The sequence below is a fragment of the Pleurodeles waltl genome, chromosome 10, assembly GCF_031143425.1.
Source record: "Pleurodeles waltl isolate 20211129_DDA chromosome 10, aPleWal1.hap1.20221129, whole genome shotgun sequence".
Lineage (NCBI taxonomy): Eukaryota > Metazoa > Chordata > Amphibia > Caudata > Salamandridae > Pleurodeles > Pleurodeles waltl.
Window position 1 is genome coordinate 296,283,874 of NC_090449.1, and position 18,582 is coordinate 296,302,455.

At 43.5% G+C, this 18,582-nt stretch overlaps 1 protein-coding gene across 2 annotated transcripts in view; it reads left to right on the forward strand.

The window, feature by feature from the left end:
* CLCN7 (chloride voltage-gated channel 7) overlaps positions 1-18,582 on the forward strand; it is a 273,461-nt gene that overhangs the window by 160,585 nt on the left and 94,294 nt on the right. For both annotated transcript variants that reach the window (XM_069210446.1, XM_069210445.1), the window contains 3 exons: positions 6,089-6,143; positions 9,627-9,687; positions 13,061-13,199. In XM_069210446.1, coding sequence (XP_069066547.1) covers positions 6,089-6,143; positions 9,627-9,687; positions 13,061-13,199 — 255 coding nt within the window. The remainder of the gene's footprint in view (positions 1-6,088; positions 6,144-9,626; positions 9,688-13,060; positions 13,200-18,582) is intronic.

The window sequence follows — 18,582 nt, forward strand, 5'->3', positions numbered from 1 at the left end:
TCGAACACAATTCGGGGTTGACTGATAGCAGGGAAAATGAGTGGGAGGAGCTAAAAGTGGTCCTGAGGGTAGAATGCATTAGTAAGGTGTACAATGCCCGCCAACAAGTACAACATAGTTTGTCTCTGCAAGAAGTTTGAAACAAAAATACTGTCAAAGTCCCTCTCAAACAGACTGCTTCATGTGATGGTAAATGAAGACCAATGTGGCGTCATTGCATGGCGCAGCACCCTCTTGAATATAAGGTGGCTTAATCATGTTGTTCATGCTACAGGAAACTTGGAGAAAGGATGATTGCAGAGCTTGATATTGGAAAAGCGCTTGTCTGGGGTTAGATGACAGCCATCCTGGAGAAGATGGGCTAGGCCCTAATTTCTGGAGCTGGGTTAAATTGTTATACACAGATTCAATGGCAAGGGTTAAATCGAGGATTGGCACCAGATAGCTGGACCGCTAGTAGGAGCATTAGACAAGGATGCCTCTCGTCTTTGGCGTTGTATCCCCAGGCGGTGGAGCCTCTGGCAATATTTCTGCATAAGGCAGTGAGGGACTGGGGGATTAAAGCAAGACAATACATACAGTGTTAGCTTATGCCAGTGACTCCCTACTGTACATGACCCAGCTGCTGGTTTCTGTCGACACACTGTGTTGTGTACTTGATGAGTACAGAAATGTGTCTATCTGTTTGGTAATAAAAACAAAACCGTATTACTTTGTCTCACCGCTTTAGTGGATAGAATTCAGCAGGATCTTCTGGAGATAAGGCCTGAGATGTGAGATTACCAAGTTTGGATATCTTGGAATACATGTTTCCCATACGTCGGAGAAACAGTAGTCCTATAATCTGATGAGGGTACTCCAGGGCCTAAGGGTTTCAGTCAGATTCTGGAACACTCTCCTTGTCTCCGTTAAGGGTCTGGTTGTGATTGTGAATATGGTGCTCCTCCCTTGATTCTTGTACACCTTACAAAGCATTGTGCCAAAGTGCTAGGGGAACGTTGAAAGAATTGGCTAATCTGATGATCTCAGTGGTATGTAGACGAAAGAGTAGCAGAATACAGTTGAAAACTTTAAAGGGAAGAAGGAGGCCTGAGACAGCCCAATCTGTAGCTACACCATATATCTGCACAGCTGCAGAACACCGCCTACTGGTACACCAAAGAAGGTAATTGGAAGGAGAGAGTCCTCAAAGGAACCTTGGGGGAGACATCATTGCCTTTGTGCCTTTTGAGGGGGGGTTGTGATCTGCCTGGGAGACCCCTTAAATTGTGCACTAGTTGTTGCATATGAACTCCCCATTTTCTAGATCTTTACAAATCTGCTGGTTACAACCATTCCTCATGATAAACCAGGCCTCGTCAAGGGCCCAAAGGCAGGAGGGAGAGTGTCTTACACTTGGTGACTTATGTAGCTCTAAAGCATTTATCTCATTTGAGGAGGCTTGCAGGACATTTGAGGTAGGCCTAGGAAAGGTTCTGCTATTTGCAAAGCTAACTAAACCGTCAATAGAGCTATGAACTGGCTTCCTTGCTGCCTCAGCAATGTCCGCTACACTAGAAGCCCTATTAGAGGCAAGACTGGGTGGTAAACTGGTTTTACGCCTATGGAAGGCACTCAATAAAGAAAGATAGATGAAGATCACCCTGGAGAGCTTGGCAACAGAGGGATGATGACCTGCAGTATCCTGTTACAGTGAATTACAAATGGTATGTGTCCAAGTACAAGCAATAGCAAATAATGTCAGATTTAGACTGGCACATCTCAGTGTCCTGCATCACACTTTACTTATCCTTTGAGGATAAAAATCAGATCCCCCTAAATGCACTAAAGGTGGAGAACGGAGGCCACATTCATACACTTGTCCTGGACATAAAGATTTATGTTAAAAATGTTGAAGGGTGGTGGGTGTTAAACTAAGCTGGTGACAGCCATTAGGACTGAGGTCAAACAGGAAGATGCAATACAGATTTACTGCTCAAGGTTTATTGTTGAGCAAACGAAGGATAGCAATACCTTGGTTCTCCCCTGGAGCTCTTCCCATATCTGCATGGGAGAGTGACACACTGAATTGGACTTTGGCCAAGGAGCAGCACATGAAAAAGGTCAGAACTGATGAGAAAGTCTTGGAGAATTTGGCAATAGGGGAGGAAATGAGTAGTTCACTATCTAGACGTCCTCCACTGGGAAATTTATCACTAGTATCAGGGCTTACACAGAGGGCAGACACAGACCGACAAATTCCTTCTAGGGAGACATATTGTTGCCAGATGGTCACATCATGACGATTGATATCCTGTAAGATCTCTTTGCTCAAAGAAAGTTTTTGAGTCACTGGATCGAGTGACCCCTCCTCTCGGTAATACTGCACAGGGCATAGAGTCCTTTGTTAGATTGTTTTTCTCCGCCGTCCATTTCGATGTGTTCCTCTTGCTTAGAGTTCTCAGCAGCAAACAGTCTAAAACTCTATTATTTCTGTCTTACTATCGTCATCGGTATTGTTTCCGAACGTGTATTTTTAATAATTCAACTCTGTTCCTTTTTCCATACTCTGAATCGAATTTCTCACCCCTCTTGTGAAGGCCCTCTCGGGCCCTGTTTGCGCCTACCTCTTCCACGTGGTATTGAACAATGCATCCCTAATGGAGCGTAATCTGTTTTGATTTTGCCCTCAATGTCATTTAAAGTTTCCACACACCGACCATCACCAGGTTTGTAATTTGTGCCTTTCGCCCCCTTTCCCATCGGACAAAACAACCACGAAAGCGGTCACCGGTCCTCCACTGCCTACCAGCCATAGTCTGAGCCGAGAAACTTATTGGGTGCCTCGCATACCAGCTCGGCATGAAAAAGCCAAAGATAAATCTTCGTCATCAACCCCCAGTACCTCCGTTTTGGCACTGACAAAACAAAAACTATATGGTGCTTGAGTGCCGACTACTTCGGCACCAAGAGAGAGACAACAGTCAGATAATATTTTGGCATGGAAAATTTTCTATCCTAAAAAACATTCAGAACCCAAAAAAACACAAAAGACTTTCAGTGACTCTGGACAGTCTATAACAACATCTCCCCCTCATTCAGGATTAACACCACCTAGTTCACCACCTCGTGGGTCTCAAGAAATATCTCCTGCATCTGCCATCTTCAAGATTAGCTCATGCATCCATTAGAGTGCACCTGGTGGCCATATCTTGTTTCAGACGTTCCCCGACATTTCCTTCTTTACTGTCCTCCAGGTTAATCAAACAATTCCTCAAAGGACTGTTTAGAGTTTTCCCGCCAGTAAGGCCTCCCCCACTTTCCTTGGCAACTCAACACGGTACTATCTCAGCTCATTAGACATCCATTTGAACCCATTCACAAAGCTGAATCGAAACACTTATTGTGGAAAGTTGCACTTTTAGTGGCTCTTACTTTTGCTAGACGCATCAGCGAAATCCAGGCCTCTACGATTCAAGAACATTTCCTTCAATTTACAGACAACATGGTAATCCTTTGGACAAACCCAAAGTTTGTTCCCAAAGTACCATCGGACCTCCACATTAATGAGCCTTTGATCTTAAAGACTTTCTTCCCAAATCCTTCATCTCCAGTGGAAAGGGCTCTTCACTCGCTGGATATAAAAAGATGTATTAACTTTTATTTGGAGAAAACCAAACACTTTCTCAAGTCAAAACAATTATTTGTTGCTTACAGCGCTCCTCGAAAAGGCTAACCCCTTTCGAAACCAGGCATAGCAAAATGGATAGTAGCTGCTATCAAATTTTGTCACCATGCGGCTGGCAGGCCTCTACAAACTTCTGTACATGCCCATTCCGCGAGATCTGTCTCAACATCGATGGCATTATTCACAGATGTACCTCTACAAGACATTTGCAGAATGGCCACCTGGAAGAGTACACACACGTTTACAAGAGATTACTGTCTGGATGCAGTACCTCAAGGTAATGTGGCTGTAGGCCAGGCGGTCCTGCGGCATCTTTTCTAGTACAGGTGAGCTAACCACTTCCCACCATCCTTATTTTCTAGTACTGCACATTGCATATTTTGATGGTTTGCTTTTCTTCCATGTTTTTAAATGATTGTTTACAAAGGTAAATAATTGTACAGATGTATTTATAAGTAAGACCATTTTTACATGTTAGGATACTTAAGTACTCTATCAGATGAAATAGGTATCTTTCAACAATTCTAGTGATTTACTGACAATGCAATGTGCCATGAATACTGCTTTGTAGTCCAATCCAAGCATGTGAATCTATGAAAGTTCCAATACTGGAGTAAGAAAATAAGTTACTTACCTGTAACTATTGTTCTCCAGTATTAAAATCTTTCATAGATTTACATGTGACCCACCCACCTCCCCGGAGAAGCTCACCTAACTTCTTTCAATAATTTATTTTAATGGTGCACAATAGTGGTTCGAAAATATGAGGTACCGGTGCTTCTCTCAGGAGGGTTCTAGAGGGTGGGGTCTTCTCATAGGTGGGCTTTAAAGGTTAGTCCTTTTTTACATAATGACATGGATATATTACTTAAGAGTAATGAATTAGGCCTCTATGGTTATGTCAATGGAGACATTATCTTTTCTAAGGCACCGGGGATTCCCATCTCGACAACGGCATGTCGAGCTATGAAAGATTCCAATACTGGAGAACTATAGTTACAGGTAGGTAACTTATTTTTTCCTACCATAGTAATGGGTTTTAAAGGCTATTGGCAAATAATTCAAGGCTTTATTTTTCTTTCATTGTGCATGTGCATATGCATATGAAAAATACAATGCAATATGGTCGCTAAGGGGCTGTGGATACCCTAGGGCAATGACAAGGATTGGTGTAAACTGACACAAACAAAGCTAGTGTCACCCTTCAAAAACAGTGCCTCTTTATTGGATTATTCTTTTCCAGGACTACAAATAGGGCTATTTCTGAGGCACAACACCCCATAAATTATTTAAGACATTTAAACTAACTACAAGCAAGTTTGAAAATGCTTGCACGCCTCTACCCCAAGTGTAGCATTTGGTGTAGCAGAAGCCCACCCAATCCGATGTCCATTTTGAAATGAGCTGTCTGCTGTGGATGCCCTGGTACACTAGTTGGCAAAAGCAGCTATGTTCTACCAGCAGATGCCTGCAACAGCTGAGCTACCTCTTTACAGCCGCTATTAATCGAACTACACCAGCAGCCATGATAATCACCCGGCCCTCCAGTCTGATAATCACATGCAAGCTAAGCAAATCCAGTCCACTTGAAGTGCTAAACAGATGATAATTACTTTCACCACCAGTAGAGATGATCACACTGACCACCCACAGTCATTGCTATGCAAATAGTGTAATACACTGTGATATCACCCCTTGGCAGTGGGCACATTGATTTAGCTCAGTGCCAAAATGGCTGGGTTTATACTGAAAACTGCTGATGGCTGGTGAGCTGCTGTCGACTACAAACAGAATGATATGGTATGTTAGCATTTGAAATTAAACCAAACCCATTTACTGAGATAAGCCTTTTGCTGAGCTAATAGAATCCCTGACTTTCACAGCAGAGCCGATCCAGTAGCACATAAGTCTGTGCTGGGATGTTTTATGGAAAACACTTTGTGTGTGATATTTCACTGGAAGCTGTATCTTTTCAAATGGTTGCACTGCTAATAACTCTGTGTCTGCACAACTGCATTCGAAAGCTGGGCAGCTATGTAGTCACTTGTGCACTTGAAAGCTGGACCTGCAGTTATGTGTGTTGGTAAAGTATGTTTGGGCTAGGTCAAACAGGTCATTTGAAAGTTTGTATGTCATGGCTCCAGAGGCTTGGTGTGCATTTACAACTTAAGCTCTTTGCATGTAGTTACGTTATTTTATAATGTGAAACTTTTCATGTCATTATGGTCTAATAAACTTGATGGTCGATTCACATTCCTCCAAATGTTGTCACTGTGATTTTGTAGATCTTGCTAATGCTTGGGCCCATGGGGATTTATTTTTGTAAGCCCAGCATCTACACCAAGTTTAGTGTTGCATTACTGACCTTAGTCTTTGTTTCTAATGCTTCCAATGACAAAACTCTCTTTATTTCATTCTCAGGAAAATGCCTACAATATCTTTGAGCTCCCGATCTTCATCGGCATGGGAGCTATCGGTAAGCATGTCCATTATTTTCAATCTCTCACACTGAAACTGATTGCATTTCTTAGGTGTGTGTTGATAATTAAAACAGAAAAAAATCCCTCTTTTACATCAGACTGGCATTGTCACTGAAGCTAGCTTCTCATTTGACGCATGTGAAGTCAGTTTATTTATATTGATCATCTTTGGTAGTGGTTATCTGTCACCCTTCTGCATAGCCCTCTTGTTTGGAGGAAAGGCATCTGCTATCCTTATTGTGTACGTTTTTCTGGATCACTGTGGTTTTCCTTTAGCGGACATGATAATCAGGGAAGTGCTGCAAAATGTTTTTCTTTTGTTGACATCAGAGCAGTGGCTTGATGTCCAAGGGGCACTCGCAGTGCACCCCCATACAGAGTAATAGTGGCTGATGCCCTCTGTGCCTGGCTGTGTGGTGACTGGAGATGGTGTTGCAGTGGTTCTGATTTGGTAGTAAAGGCAGTTTTTACCAGTCTCTTTGCTAATCTTCTCAATAAAGGTCTGTTTTCTACCAGTTATTGTTGGCCCTTGCCATCATCATATCTGGGGCATGTATGAAGGCTGTAAGTTATATGTAGGTAGTAAGTGAAGTTCACTGATGGGCTGTTGTATGTGGGGTCCATTTGGACTCTTAAGTGCATGTGAACTGCTAAAACTGTGGTCTCCATTGTGTTAGTCTTGAACATCCCAGCCTGAATTTTCCTCCTTACTGTACTACTCCTCAAATCTGTGTATCTGTTAGGTGTTGGAGGTATTAGCCCGTTCCCTTTTGTCCAGTGTAGATTTCTGTGCCTGGTAGAACTTGCCCACTCCTTTAATGTGGCCATCTCGCTTGCTACCAGGACGTGTTTTGAGCCAATACACACATCAGCTTTACCAGTCAGACACCGTCTGGCAAGCAACAGGGACAACATGCTTGTCCAGGATTGGAGGAGCATGCACACCTTTGACTTTTCACACCAAAAAAGGAAGGCCCGCCACTCTCTTGCCGCTTATTACTCAATCACAGAGTCTTTAGGACCAGGGAATCCAACATTTTTGACGATAGGGCCAGCTAAACCTCGGAAAGCAAGTAATGACTGAAATGTGTTTAGTGTGATGTTCCTCTAAATCTTGTTACTTTTTGATAGGTTGTGGATCCAATTAATCACAAGTAATGGTCATCTTCCGGGTGACTCTAATTATTCTTTGTAAAAGCAGTTTCTTAGACTCATGGTCCATCAATAATTGTTGATGTTTATAAATCATTTTATTGGAATAATGCAACATCTCCAATTGTCTATTCGTTATAGGGCCACTTTCAGGTTTTGACTTCCAATGTTGAGCTTTATAGCAGGTATAGTGGGGAACAACAGATGGTTATGATTTTTGGATGGTTCATCCCCTTTTTCCTGTTTCTATTTAATGGTTTTAGAGATGATATTTTCTAATAAAATTTTATTATAACTTATAGTGACAATATTATGATAACAGCATTTGTTTTTATTATTTTTAGTTTTCATGGCTAATGGCTGAGATAAAGAACTTATCTGTTAATCTATTTACTGTATTATAGCACACTGCACTTTAGATTGTTAGTATCTGAATCATTCTAATAAGAGCAGTTTTGACTACAAAATGTGTTTTTCCTTTTTGGGCTAGTGGTATACTGAATCTTATATTAATTGTTTCAAAATTATTTTTTTACTGAAGTCTTGATTCTATGTATTTACACATGTATTAATGGTTAAAAGAAAATTTAATTTTAAATAGCTTTGAATGGGAATCCAATATCCTCTAGCAGGAGCTTGCTGAAATGTGCTGACGATCAGTTTTTAAGTAGGCAAGGAGGTTTCCTGTTATTTATTCCTCTTAGACTATGAAGAAACCAAAGGTTGTTCCTGTTTTTAGTATCTATTAAGAGCTTTTTTATTATTTTTTCTCGTTTTTCTCTTTTTTTATGTATTGATGTATGGTTGATTGTATTCTAACGGCCTAAATTTTGACCGAATAAAGAGAATTGAATTGAACATCTCCAATTGAACAAAATAGCTGTTAATATAACATTTCCATTTAAACAGAATAAGCAAACACATGTTTGATTCCTTCAGTGGTTGGCTCGCCTGGGGTTTTATCAAGGCTGTCATTTTCAAAATAAACAAATCATTACGCAGTTGTTTCTTTGCATACAAGTTAAGTATGAAAAACACCTCTAGTGCGCCCTACAATGGCCCCATTGCCCGGGAAATTTCCACCATGTGTTCCTAAACACTGTGTTGAATAGTGTATTTCAGACATCTGCATCAACAGCGCACTAGCCCCCGCTTTTTGAAGAAGCTGCTTTACCATTTTTTCAGCGCAAGTCTGTCTAAGCCACACATGCTGCAACAGGAAAATGGTCCCCTTTAGCCATTGGCTTGTAGCGTTTTGTGCTGTATATTCACATGTGCCCACCATCGTGAAGGGTCTTTCCTGTCTATAGGTTACGATTCCTGCTGCTCTTGCAAGTCTACAACAAAGTGAGTTCTGGCTTGTCCCAGTGGTATTAATGAAACTTTCTTTAAAAATAAATTAGGTTCCTTTAGAATCCCAAAGCATCTGTAATATTAATATTGCAGTGAACACCTTCTACATTATTCACACCACTATGAATGTGAGATCAAATACCAATATTCTTAATAAACTTGTGTGTTGAGAATTTGTGCACATAGCCTAATCTTTGTCTTAAGGGAATTGAAGCTTCAAATAAATCATAAAACTTTCAGTTATCCTGCTGCCCAAACAGAGATGAAACGTTTTGTAAAGGACCCAGAGGTGAGTAAGTTTATCATCCAGTAACAAGTACCAAAGACAAATAGAGGGCACTTGTGTTATTTGTATCTGCTCCTTGTTCACCTTGGGAACCCCCCCCCCCCCAATACTTTATTCACACACTGCCTATGGAGCCCAAATAGTGTAGATGAGGTACCAGCCTCAGTCACTGATATGGAACTATTACATGCAGACTGATTATGAAAGGAGCGATAGCTGTGCCTAAAGCTTAGTCGCACTTTGCCCTGAATGGCGAAAATGTTACTCATCACACTCTTTCCTAGAAAATTGTGAATGGAAAAATAGCTGAACTGTGTAAGTTACTCTGCACACAGATTATGAATTGACGATTTTGCTGTATATTTTCAGCATACACTTACACAACGGCTGTAATGGTGATATGGCTGTGCATGTGTTGTCTATTCAGCGAGGCCAGATATGAATGAAGTCTCAGTTATCCTTCCAAAGAGTTTAATATACATTGTATCAAAGCAAATTTATAGTGGAAGTCAATGGTGAGAGTGTTGTTTGGCTCCTCCACCGCATGTAAATGGGCTGACTCTTCTCCATTACTCTACTGTGAATGAAAAATAAGCATGTGTGTAGTTTGAGCACATTGTAATACTGAACTTATGAATGGTGAGCGTTGGCTCCGTCTCACATTCTCTCTATTTTTACTCTTATACAGGTGGCATGCTGGGAGCACTATTCAACCAGCTTAATTACTGGCTTACGATGTTTAGAATAAGGTAAGATGGCCTACCCGGCAACCAAAATATCCAGTCTCTAAACCAAATCCTATCAAACTACATTAGGGTCAAACATCTTACACAATATACAACATAACAGTGCATAGAAAAACACTGTTTACTTCTGATACTAAAGAAAAGTATACAAAACATTTTTATACTCTCATACGGAATAGGTTCATATGGCCACTATTAAGAAATCCACAAATGCATTAACCTAGTGTGATGATGTCCCCTAAAGCCAGCAACCCCCCGCTAGCATGATTTCTGGATGCTAGCACCTAAATGGGCCAAACCATTGCACTTCAAAGCCTTTTCGAGAAAAGTGGATCGGTTGTGACTCAGTTTCTGAACTCCCTGCCATATTTTCTTCCTCCTACAGCTTCTTTCCTGTCTGACTGTGTTGTTTTTTTGCTCTGTTTTTGCCATGTGATATCCTGAACGATATCCTGAGCAGTTACACTCCTATTAGATTACATTGTTCAGGAGTAGTTGTGTTTTGCATTTTTGCTTTTTTTCTCTGGTATTGGGTTGCCTCTTCTTGCTTCTCCTTTTCCTCTTTCTTTAATCCCTCCACATTAATGTTATATTACAGCTGCGATTCATGGGACTCATCCAACATTCCATGTATGACGGATTTGTTTTGTCCCCTAAGCAACGACACTGGTGTTCTGATTAGTAGAAACATGATCATCTGTGGCTCATGATTGCTCCCACTGAAAGGCAGCACGATAGAAACCATAATAATGTTTTATCTGGACAATTGCCACTCCAAGGAAATGGTAACCTTTGTGTGCGTGTGGTTATTTGTAGTAACTTAGTCACTAAGTGAAGAAGCAGCTGAAAATTTCTTGTACATCCTGCACAACCTTGTTCCGTTCCCTTGAGGGAGTGAAATTTCCAGTTGTTGGATGAGTTAGAGAGGAGGCTATTTATGGGTCTGGATTGTGCTGCCAGGAGGCAAAACTAGCTTGACGTTGCGACAGGTTAAAATATCATTCACTTTAAGGAGGTCCTAAAGTCATTGCTTTACAGTAGATTTGAAAAGGATGCATCTGTTTTCTTATTTTTTTTTTTAATAGTTGAGGGGCACGTACCCATCCTATCTTTTGTCGTTTGCTCAAGTGATCTTCCCTCCCCTTATGATGTGTCATTTGATAAGAACATCGGTGCTTCCCTTTATACTTCCATTAGTCAAGCAAGCTGGTAGGTTCCTCTTTTGTTGTTTGTTGAGAGCACCTGATTATTCCTTGCTCCCTTGGTTGCGAAGAGCTAGAAGACTGTTTTCTGTTGAGTGAGGAAGGGAGGTGCTCTTATTTATTGCACATTAATTTAGGAGAGTATTGCTCCTAACCTTTCCAGGCTTTTGTATGATAGCTGTGCTAACTTCCTTTTCCAGTACATTGGAAAGAGTTTTCCATTTTCTTGTTTGTTAGATGAACTGCTCCGTCCTTGTATTTCTGATTGTTGAGAGTAGCACTCTCCTCTGCTCATTGGCTCTTAAAAGCAGTCACTTGTTTTGGTGTTTTAAGGGAAATATTGTTTTTAACATTTTCAGTTTGCCACACGAGACTAAAGCTCCAATTTTATGTTGCTGTTTTTCTATAGCCTCTTTTTTTCTTTTTGGCTGAGGAGAGTTGTGATATTCTGTACTCTCTTCCTTGTCTTCTTGCTTTAGTTAGCTTTTCCACCTTTTTCCCTGTGGATTAAGCGGAGAGATACTCCTCATTTTCCGGCATTAACAAGCAGGTTTCTTCTCTTTTTCAACAATTTAGAAAACCTACTTGTAAAGGGCCACTCTTCTATCTGACTTGGCCAAAAGTGCTCCTGAGTTTTTGACTGCAGTGACAGAATCCGAATGTGACATTTTGAGAACTTTCATAGGGCAAGTATGTTACAGTACAGTTTGTCCCCAGTCAGATGTCTGTTCAGTGAATGGTCCCTTTTCTTTCAAGCTGCTGCGTGTTTTCAGGATGCTGGTCTGAGGAGCCCACTGGGCATTCAACAATGCATTTGGGAATATGTTAATTAGAAGTGTATTGGAGCTCCACAGTGAGATCATTTGTGTGTGAGGCAAAGTAATAGTAAGGAAAGGATGATAATTTTGATGTTAAAAAAGAGCCTTTGGACTGAATTCAGAATTGTGTTTATTGTTCTATGGTTTCTCTGCAGTTGTCAGTCTGGATGCAGCATTCGTAACCACTTGTAGGAGGGCCATTTGAAGCTTAGGTAGAGCAAGGTAATCTTGTCAACCTATTCCTATCTAGTAAAGAATATGATATTGGGGTCATTAGAATGGGAAGGGTCAAGGAACATCCCCTTTTTGGGTGCTATGTTGAGAGTAGTGATTTTTCCACTTAAAAACGTAACTTCAATGTACAGTGAAAAACCAGAACAAAGAAATGTGCAGTTGCACATTACACTACGTCTTGTTTTGTGGATTTTCCACTCTTTGGACAGGCCACAGTTGTATGATTTGGGCAGACTGCTAGTTTGTGAATGCCAACAAATGAGTACTTTTATGCAAATCACAGGTTTATTCCTACAAATTCAAGTGGGTTCTTCTTTTTGTGTGAACCTTGCCCTGTTTAACTAATGTGTTTTATCTGTACTTTAACACATTGACTAATGCCAGGTTAGGCTTGTAAACCCCGCGGAACGTGTTCGGTTAGCATTAACATACTTCACATCTACCACTGGTTTTAGGTGACTTCAGCAGGGGGAGCACCTTCTGTCTCAACTGTCCTTGCCCATGCTGAATTTCCCCATTCATGGTCTGCCTCCAGTCTCCAAGATTTCAGCTTCTGTCTTTCTCCACCCAGCTCTACCTTTTTTGTTGTTGCTTTGTACTTCACTTTCTTTCTGGTACATTTTGTCAGTAGACTTCCCTGCACTGACTGAATTAGCCACAGTGAACTGGACCCGCTCCCTCCATTATCCTACCATATTTGTCGCTTGTGTAGTTTCCCCACATTTACTTCGCTGCAGTAGACTGAACCACTGCCTTCATCATCATCTCACACAAGCCGGGAAGAAAAAAAGTGTCTTTAATAGATATTTGTTGAATCTGTCAAACGTTTAACTCTCCAGTTCATAATAGAAGATGTTAACTTTCCGTTTGTACACCACAGCCGTTACTTAATCAGTTTTCCCTTCTGGAAACACAACGTGCTTGCGAGATGTAGGGTAAGGGTCTAATTTGAATTAGTCCTAGTGGCCCAGATGTTGATGTATGGCAACTGGTCCAGGGTAAATAATTTAACCCTGCAAGAACATCAGACTCTGAGACTGAGAATTAGAGAAAGTTCCTTTATTTGTCTTTTGGTTTTTCCTTTGAATATTTAGACTTATATTATCCCTTTTCTCATGCTAGGTATTTGCATCGCCGTTTCTTACAAGTCATTGAAGCCACACTACTAGCAGCCGTAACCGCCACGGTGTCCTTCATCCTGATTTACTACTCAAATGATTGCAAACCTCTTCGAGGGACTGCTGTGGAATACCCATTACAGGTACTGCAACTGTCATCTCCATAAAGGAAAAACCTTCATTCAACCCAGTCCCTCCCAAAAATATCCACTGGATTTATTTGCTTCTCCCAAATACTTGTAGCTGGTAACACTCACTTCATACAATGAATAAATAAAAGCATACAAAATAGATCTTACACAGTGTTGGTAAACAGTGCTAATAAATAAGTGAAGCCAAGCCAGAAGGTATAGGAAAATAAGGTGTGTTTTACTATGCTGTCAAACTTTGTGATATTAAATCATAGCAAAGGGCTTAGATATGTTCCAGATGTGATCTGAGAACCTAAACACAGTGTCCTAGTTTTCTAAGCCAGATACATACGTGTCTTTAGTTCGTAATTTGTTTAATAAGTTGCTGATTTCAAAAGGAGGTTCAAGGTCATTCTTGTCAGGACTATACAGAAGAAGAACTGAAGTGGTCATTTTATTGATTTTGACCATGGGCTTAGCTCCAAGGAAAGACTCAAAAAATGGGTTGCCAATTATACATGCATTTCTTATATGGGTAAATGGTATTAAATCACCAAGCTTCAACCAACCTCTTATGTAACCTACGTTCTTTACTCACTAAATTGGGGCCACTTGCTTTTCTCCCAATGAGTAGCTTTTCTCTAAAGCTGCTGACTTTGAATGTGTCATTTTCATTGGGATTCCCTCAGTAAGTAGGGTTAGTGAAATGCAGGATCAGATGTACGACCCTCAGTGTTTGCAAGTTGTAATTTGCATTTACACTGATGTACAACAGTGTCTTAGACACTGTTTGCGATTCCCAAATGGGTCGCAACTGGCCTGCCTCATTAATTTTCATAAAGTAGGTTGTAATTTGCGACCCATTGGAAATTGCTGGCACTCACAGGGTGTCAGCCTGCAGGGGTTAGCAGACCACTATGCGGGTCATTCCGACCCTGGCGGTCGGTGGCCGCCAGGGCCACCGACCACGGGAGCACCGCCAACAGGCTGGCGGTGCTCCTACGAGCATTCTGACCACGGCGGTTTAGCCGCGGTCAGACGCGGAAAGCCAGCGGTCTCCCGCTGACTTTCCGACGCTCGTAGGAATCCTCCATGGCTGCGGAGCGCGCTCCGCAGCCATGGAGGATTCCGACTCCCCCTCCCGCCATCCAGTTCCTGGCGGTTCTCCCGCCGGGAACCGGATGGCGGGAGGGGGAGTCGCGGGGCCCCTGGGGGCCCCTGCCGTGCCCATGCCTATGGCATGGGCACGGCAGGGACCCCCGTAAGAGGGCCCCTAAAAGTATTTCAGTGTCTGCAAAGCAGACACTGAAATACGCGACGGGTGCAACTGCACCCGTCGCACCTTCCCACTCCGCCGGCTCTATTACGAGCCGGCGTCATCGTGGGAAGGGAGTTTTCCCCTGGGCTGGCGGGCGGTCTTGCGAAGACCGCCCGCCAGCCCAGGGGAAAACTCGGAATACCCTCCGCGGTCTTTCGACCGCGGAGCGGTATTTCGGAGGGGGGAAGTCTGGCGGGCGGCCTCCGCCGCCCGTCAGACTCAGAATTAGGGCCTATGTCTGTGACTGTTTTTTAAATAAAGCCGTTTTTTTTCAATGCAGACCGTTTTCCTTAAAGGAAAAGTGATAGCATTTTAAAAAATAAAAATGAAATATTTTCTTTTCATTTTTTTTTTTTTGAGTGGGCAGTGTGACCACTGCCTGCTCTGAAAAAATGTTGGTGCCCTTGGGGACCCCTTCCCATTTGCGAATGGGTTACCACCTCCTTCAAGGAGCCGGTAAAGTATGAATGTCGCAATACATTCATACATACAGGGCAACTCATTATTAGGAAAGGACAGGGCGGCCTTCTTTCCCTTGCCTTACACACGCCTTCCTAATAGTGACTTGCAAATCCTATTTTGCTAGTCAGTAATAACTAATAGGGTTGGTACATAGGGAAATGCATTTTACATTCGTACATGGAGAAATGCATTTTACTGGTTGCAAAAGGCCCAATGGGCCGTTTGCAACCGGTAAAATGTGTCCTACATCTTGCCCCTAATGACCATTTATTAGCTGTAGTCCAACATATGCCTCAGGAGAGTCAGGGCACTTAAATATTTTTTGTTACATTGTTACTTAGTCATATTTACACAGATACTCGGTAAAAGTGAAACCGAGGACAAGATATCAATAAAAAAATGACCAAAAAACACGACATATTATGGGTGTGTTTCTCCGGCCTCAAAAAAGGAATATGGTAAAGATATAATCAATGAACTCCGAAATTGACTAGATCTATGTGTAAGGTTTGTATTCTGTGTCAACCACAGAATGGAGACTGTGGCATTAAAGAAAAAAGTAATCTTCGGACCCAGAGATCACTAGTACTAGCTTTGAGATCTTTGGGGTTCTAGAGGGGGACTTGTTCAACTTACCAGTGAAGGAATTCTACATGAGCTGTCTCTAATATTTGTAGACTTTGCATGTAAAATTCTGCCTTCTCTACTGAAGTCTTGAGTATTAAGAATTTAACACCATATTTTTCTAATGGGCACTGGGTTCTGAATGAGGTTTTGCTATAGGCCTTTTTTGAGACCTAAATCAAAACGGTTTCATAACCTTAAATTGAAGCCATCTGCTTACTAGGAGAGTGTTCAATCAATCAATCAATCAGTCGCATTTATAAAGCGCGCTACTCACCCGTAAGGGTCTCAAGGCGCTGTGGGGGGGGGGGTCAATGCTCGAAGAGCCAGGTCTTGAGCTGCCGTCTGAAGTGAAGGTGGTCTTGTATGGCGCGAAGGTGGCTGGGAAGGGAGTTCCAGGTCTTCGCTGCTAGGTAAGAGAAGGACCTGCCTCTGGCAGTGGCTTTGCGAATGCGTGGTACGGCTGCCAGGGCTTGTCCGGTCGAGCGTAGGGTGCGAGGAGGAGTGTAGAAGGAGATGCGGTGGTTGATGAGTTCTGGTCCGCGGTTGTGCAGGGCTTTGTGTGCGTGGGTGAGGAGTCTGAAGGTTATCCTCTTGTTGACTGGGAGCCAGTGGAGTTTCCTCAGGTGTCCGGAGATGTGGTTGTGGCGGGGTATGTTCAGGATAAGTCGTGCAGCAGCGTTCTGGATTCGTTGAAGTTTCCTCTGTAGCTTGATGGTGATGCCGGCGTACAGAGCGTTCCCATAGTCCAAGCGACTGGTGACGAGGGCGTGGGTGACGGTCTTCCTGGTGTCGGTGGGGATCCAGCGGAAGATCTTGCGGAGCATGCGGAGGGTGTTGAAGCATGCTGAGGTCACCGAGTTGACCTGTCTGGTCATGGAGAGGGAAGAGTCCAGGATGAAACCGAGGTTGCGTGCGTGGTCGGTGGGTTGGGGAGTGCTGCCTAGGGCAGGAGGCCACCAGGAGTCGTCCCAGGCGGTAGGTGTAGGGCCGAGGATGAGGACCTCCGTTTTCTCTGTATTCAGTTTAAGCCGGCTGTCTGTCATCCAGTTCGCTACTTCCTTCATGCCTTCGTGTAGTCTGGTTCTTGCTGAGGTGGGGTCGTTGGTGAGGGATAGGATGAGCTGGGTGTCGTCTGCGTAGGATATGAGGTTGAGTCCGTGTTTGCGTGCGATGTTCGCCAGGGGGGTCATGTAGATGTTGAAGAGGGTGGGGCTGAGGGAGGATCCCTGGGGGACGCCGCAGATGATCTCCGTAGCCGTGGATCTGAAGGGGGGGAGGCGGACTCTCTGAGTTCTTCCGGAGAGGAAGGAGGTGATCCATTCCAGGGCCTTGCCTCTGATGCCGGCGTTGCTTAGGCGACGTATCAGGGTGCGGTGGCAGACCGTGTCGAATGCTGCAGAGAGGTCCAGGAGTATGAGGGCCACGGTTTCTCCTTTGTCGGTCAGGGATCTGATGTCGTCCGTGGCTGCGATGAGGGCGGTCTCGGTGCTGTGGTTAGCTCTGAAGCCGAACTGTGAGGGGTCGAGTGAGTCGTTGGTTTCCAGGGCGGTGGTGAGTTGAGCGTTGACGATTTTCTCGATCACTTTGGCGGGGAACGGTAGGAGCGAGATGGGCCGGAAGTTTTTGAGTTCGGTGGGGTCTGCTGTTGGTTTCTTTAGGAGGGCGTTCAGTTCAGCGTGCTTCCAGTTCTCCGGGAAGGTGGCGGTGGAAAAAGATGTGTTGATGACGTCTCGGAGGTGGGGTGCGATGATGTTGTCGGCTTTGTTGAAGATGTGGTGCGGACATTTTATGCAATCTCCCGAGATCTCAGTGTTTGTACTTGAGCAGTCTTGGATTTGAAATTCATGTAAATACTTAGTCTGATTTAGATGTTGGTGATAACGGTCCCGCCGTTGACTTTTCAATTCGAAACTTGCCTGCTGTATATAGATGTTAGCGGTCCCATAGATGAAAGACTGCATTCGAACCATCACTCCTGCCAAGAAACACCACCCATGTTGATGGCGGAAAAATGGGTTTGCTGGTGGGACCGCAGCCAGCCTTCCCACTATGCACTTTTAAATGTGTCTTACTGTCAAGGAAAACTTGGCGGTCGACCTCCACTTCTTACTCTGCTTACTTGCAGATTGGTTGGGGGGGAGGGGTGAAAACTCGCCTTTTATTCCACTCGAGCACCCCCAGCATTCTCTGCCACCACCCACCCCCACCGGCTTCAGCTGGGCAACTCCTGACGCTGGCACCGACCCACCGAGAAAACACAAGCACCTCCCTCCTTTTTCATGTCGGCTTGTAGGCGATGTAGTGCTTGGATGGCAGAAGTTAGTGTTCAGTTCTTCCAGTCCTTACCGGGGATAAATGTACAACAGGATGCACTGATCTTGGTGATACCCCACCCTCCATTGCGGTTATCAAGTACAACACAGATCGATGTTGCATCACCATGAGGCCGATGGCTCTTGGTTCTTCCCTGGTAGTGTTTAGGCTGAGCTCTGCATCGTTGATCATTTTCAACATTTCCCTACTGGTATCCGCAACCAGCGGGCAATTGCTTTTGTCTATAGGCTGAAGAAGGGTATGGACCCTCCCGCGTTTACTTGAGCCTCAGTGCATAGTCTGAATTCTTCCGGATTGTCCTTGTACTGAGCCAAGCCTAAATAAATGGCAGTTCTTTGTTTCTCTAGCCTGATGCAACAGAGTTGCTTTCTTTTGTAACAGATGTTGGAACAACTTGTACAGGTCTTCTCCAAGAATGACCAGGGTCAGGTGTGTATGGTCACGAGGGAGCAGAGGCCCCACCATCTGGGGACAAGCTAAGCGTAGGTGAATTCTCCACACTGCCAGTAGAAGTCCATCAGCGCAAGGGCCCCAATGCATGTCTGGAACGTGCAGTATTGCTTCACAATTCTCATTTGTGACGATCAGGATCATCCCTTTTCCTCCAAAACACAAGGAATACAGTCTAAAAGTTTCCATACAATTAAGTGTTGC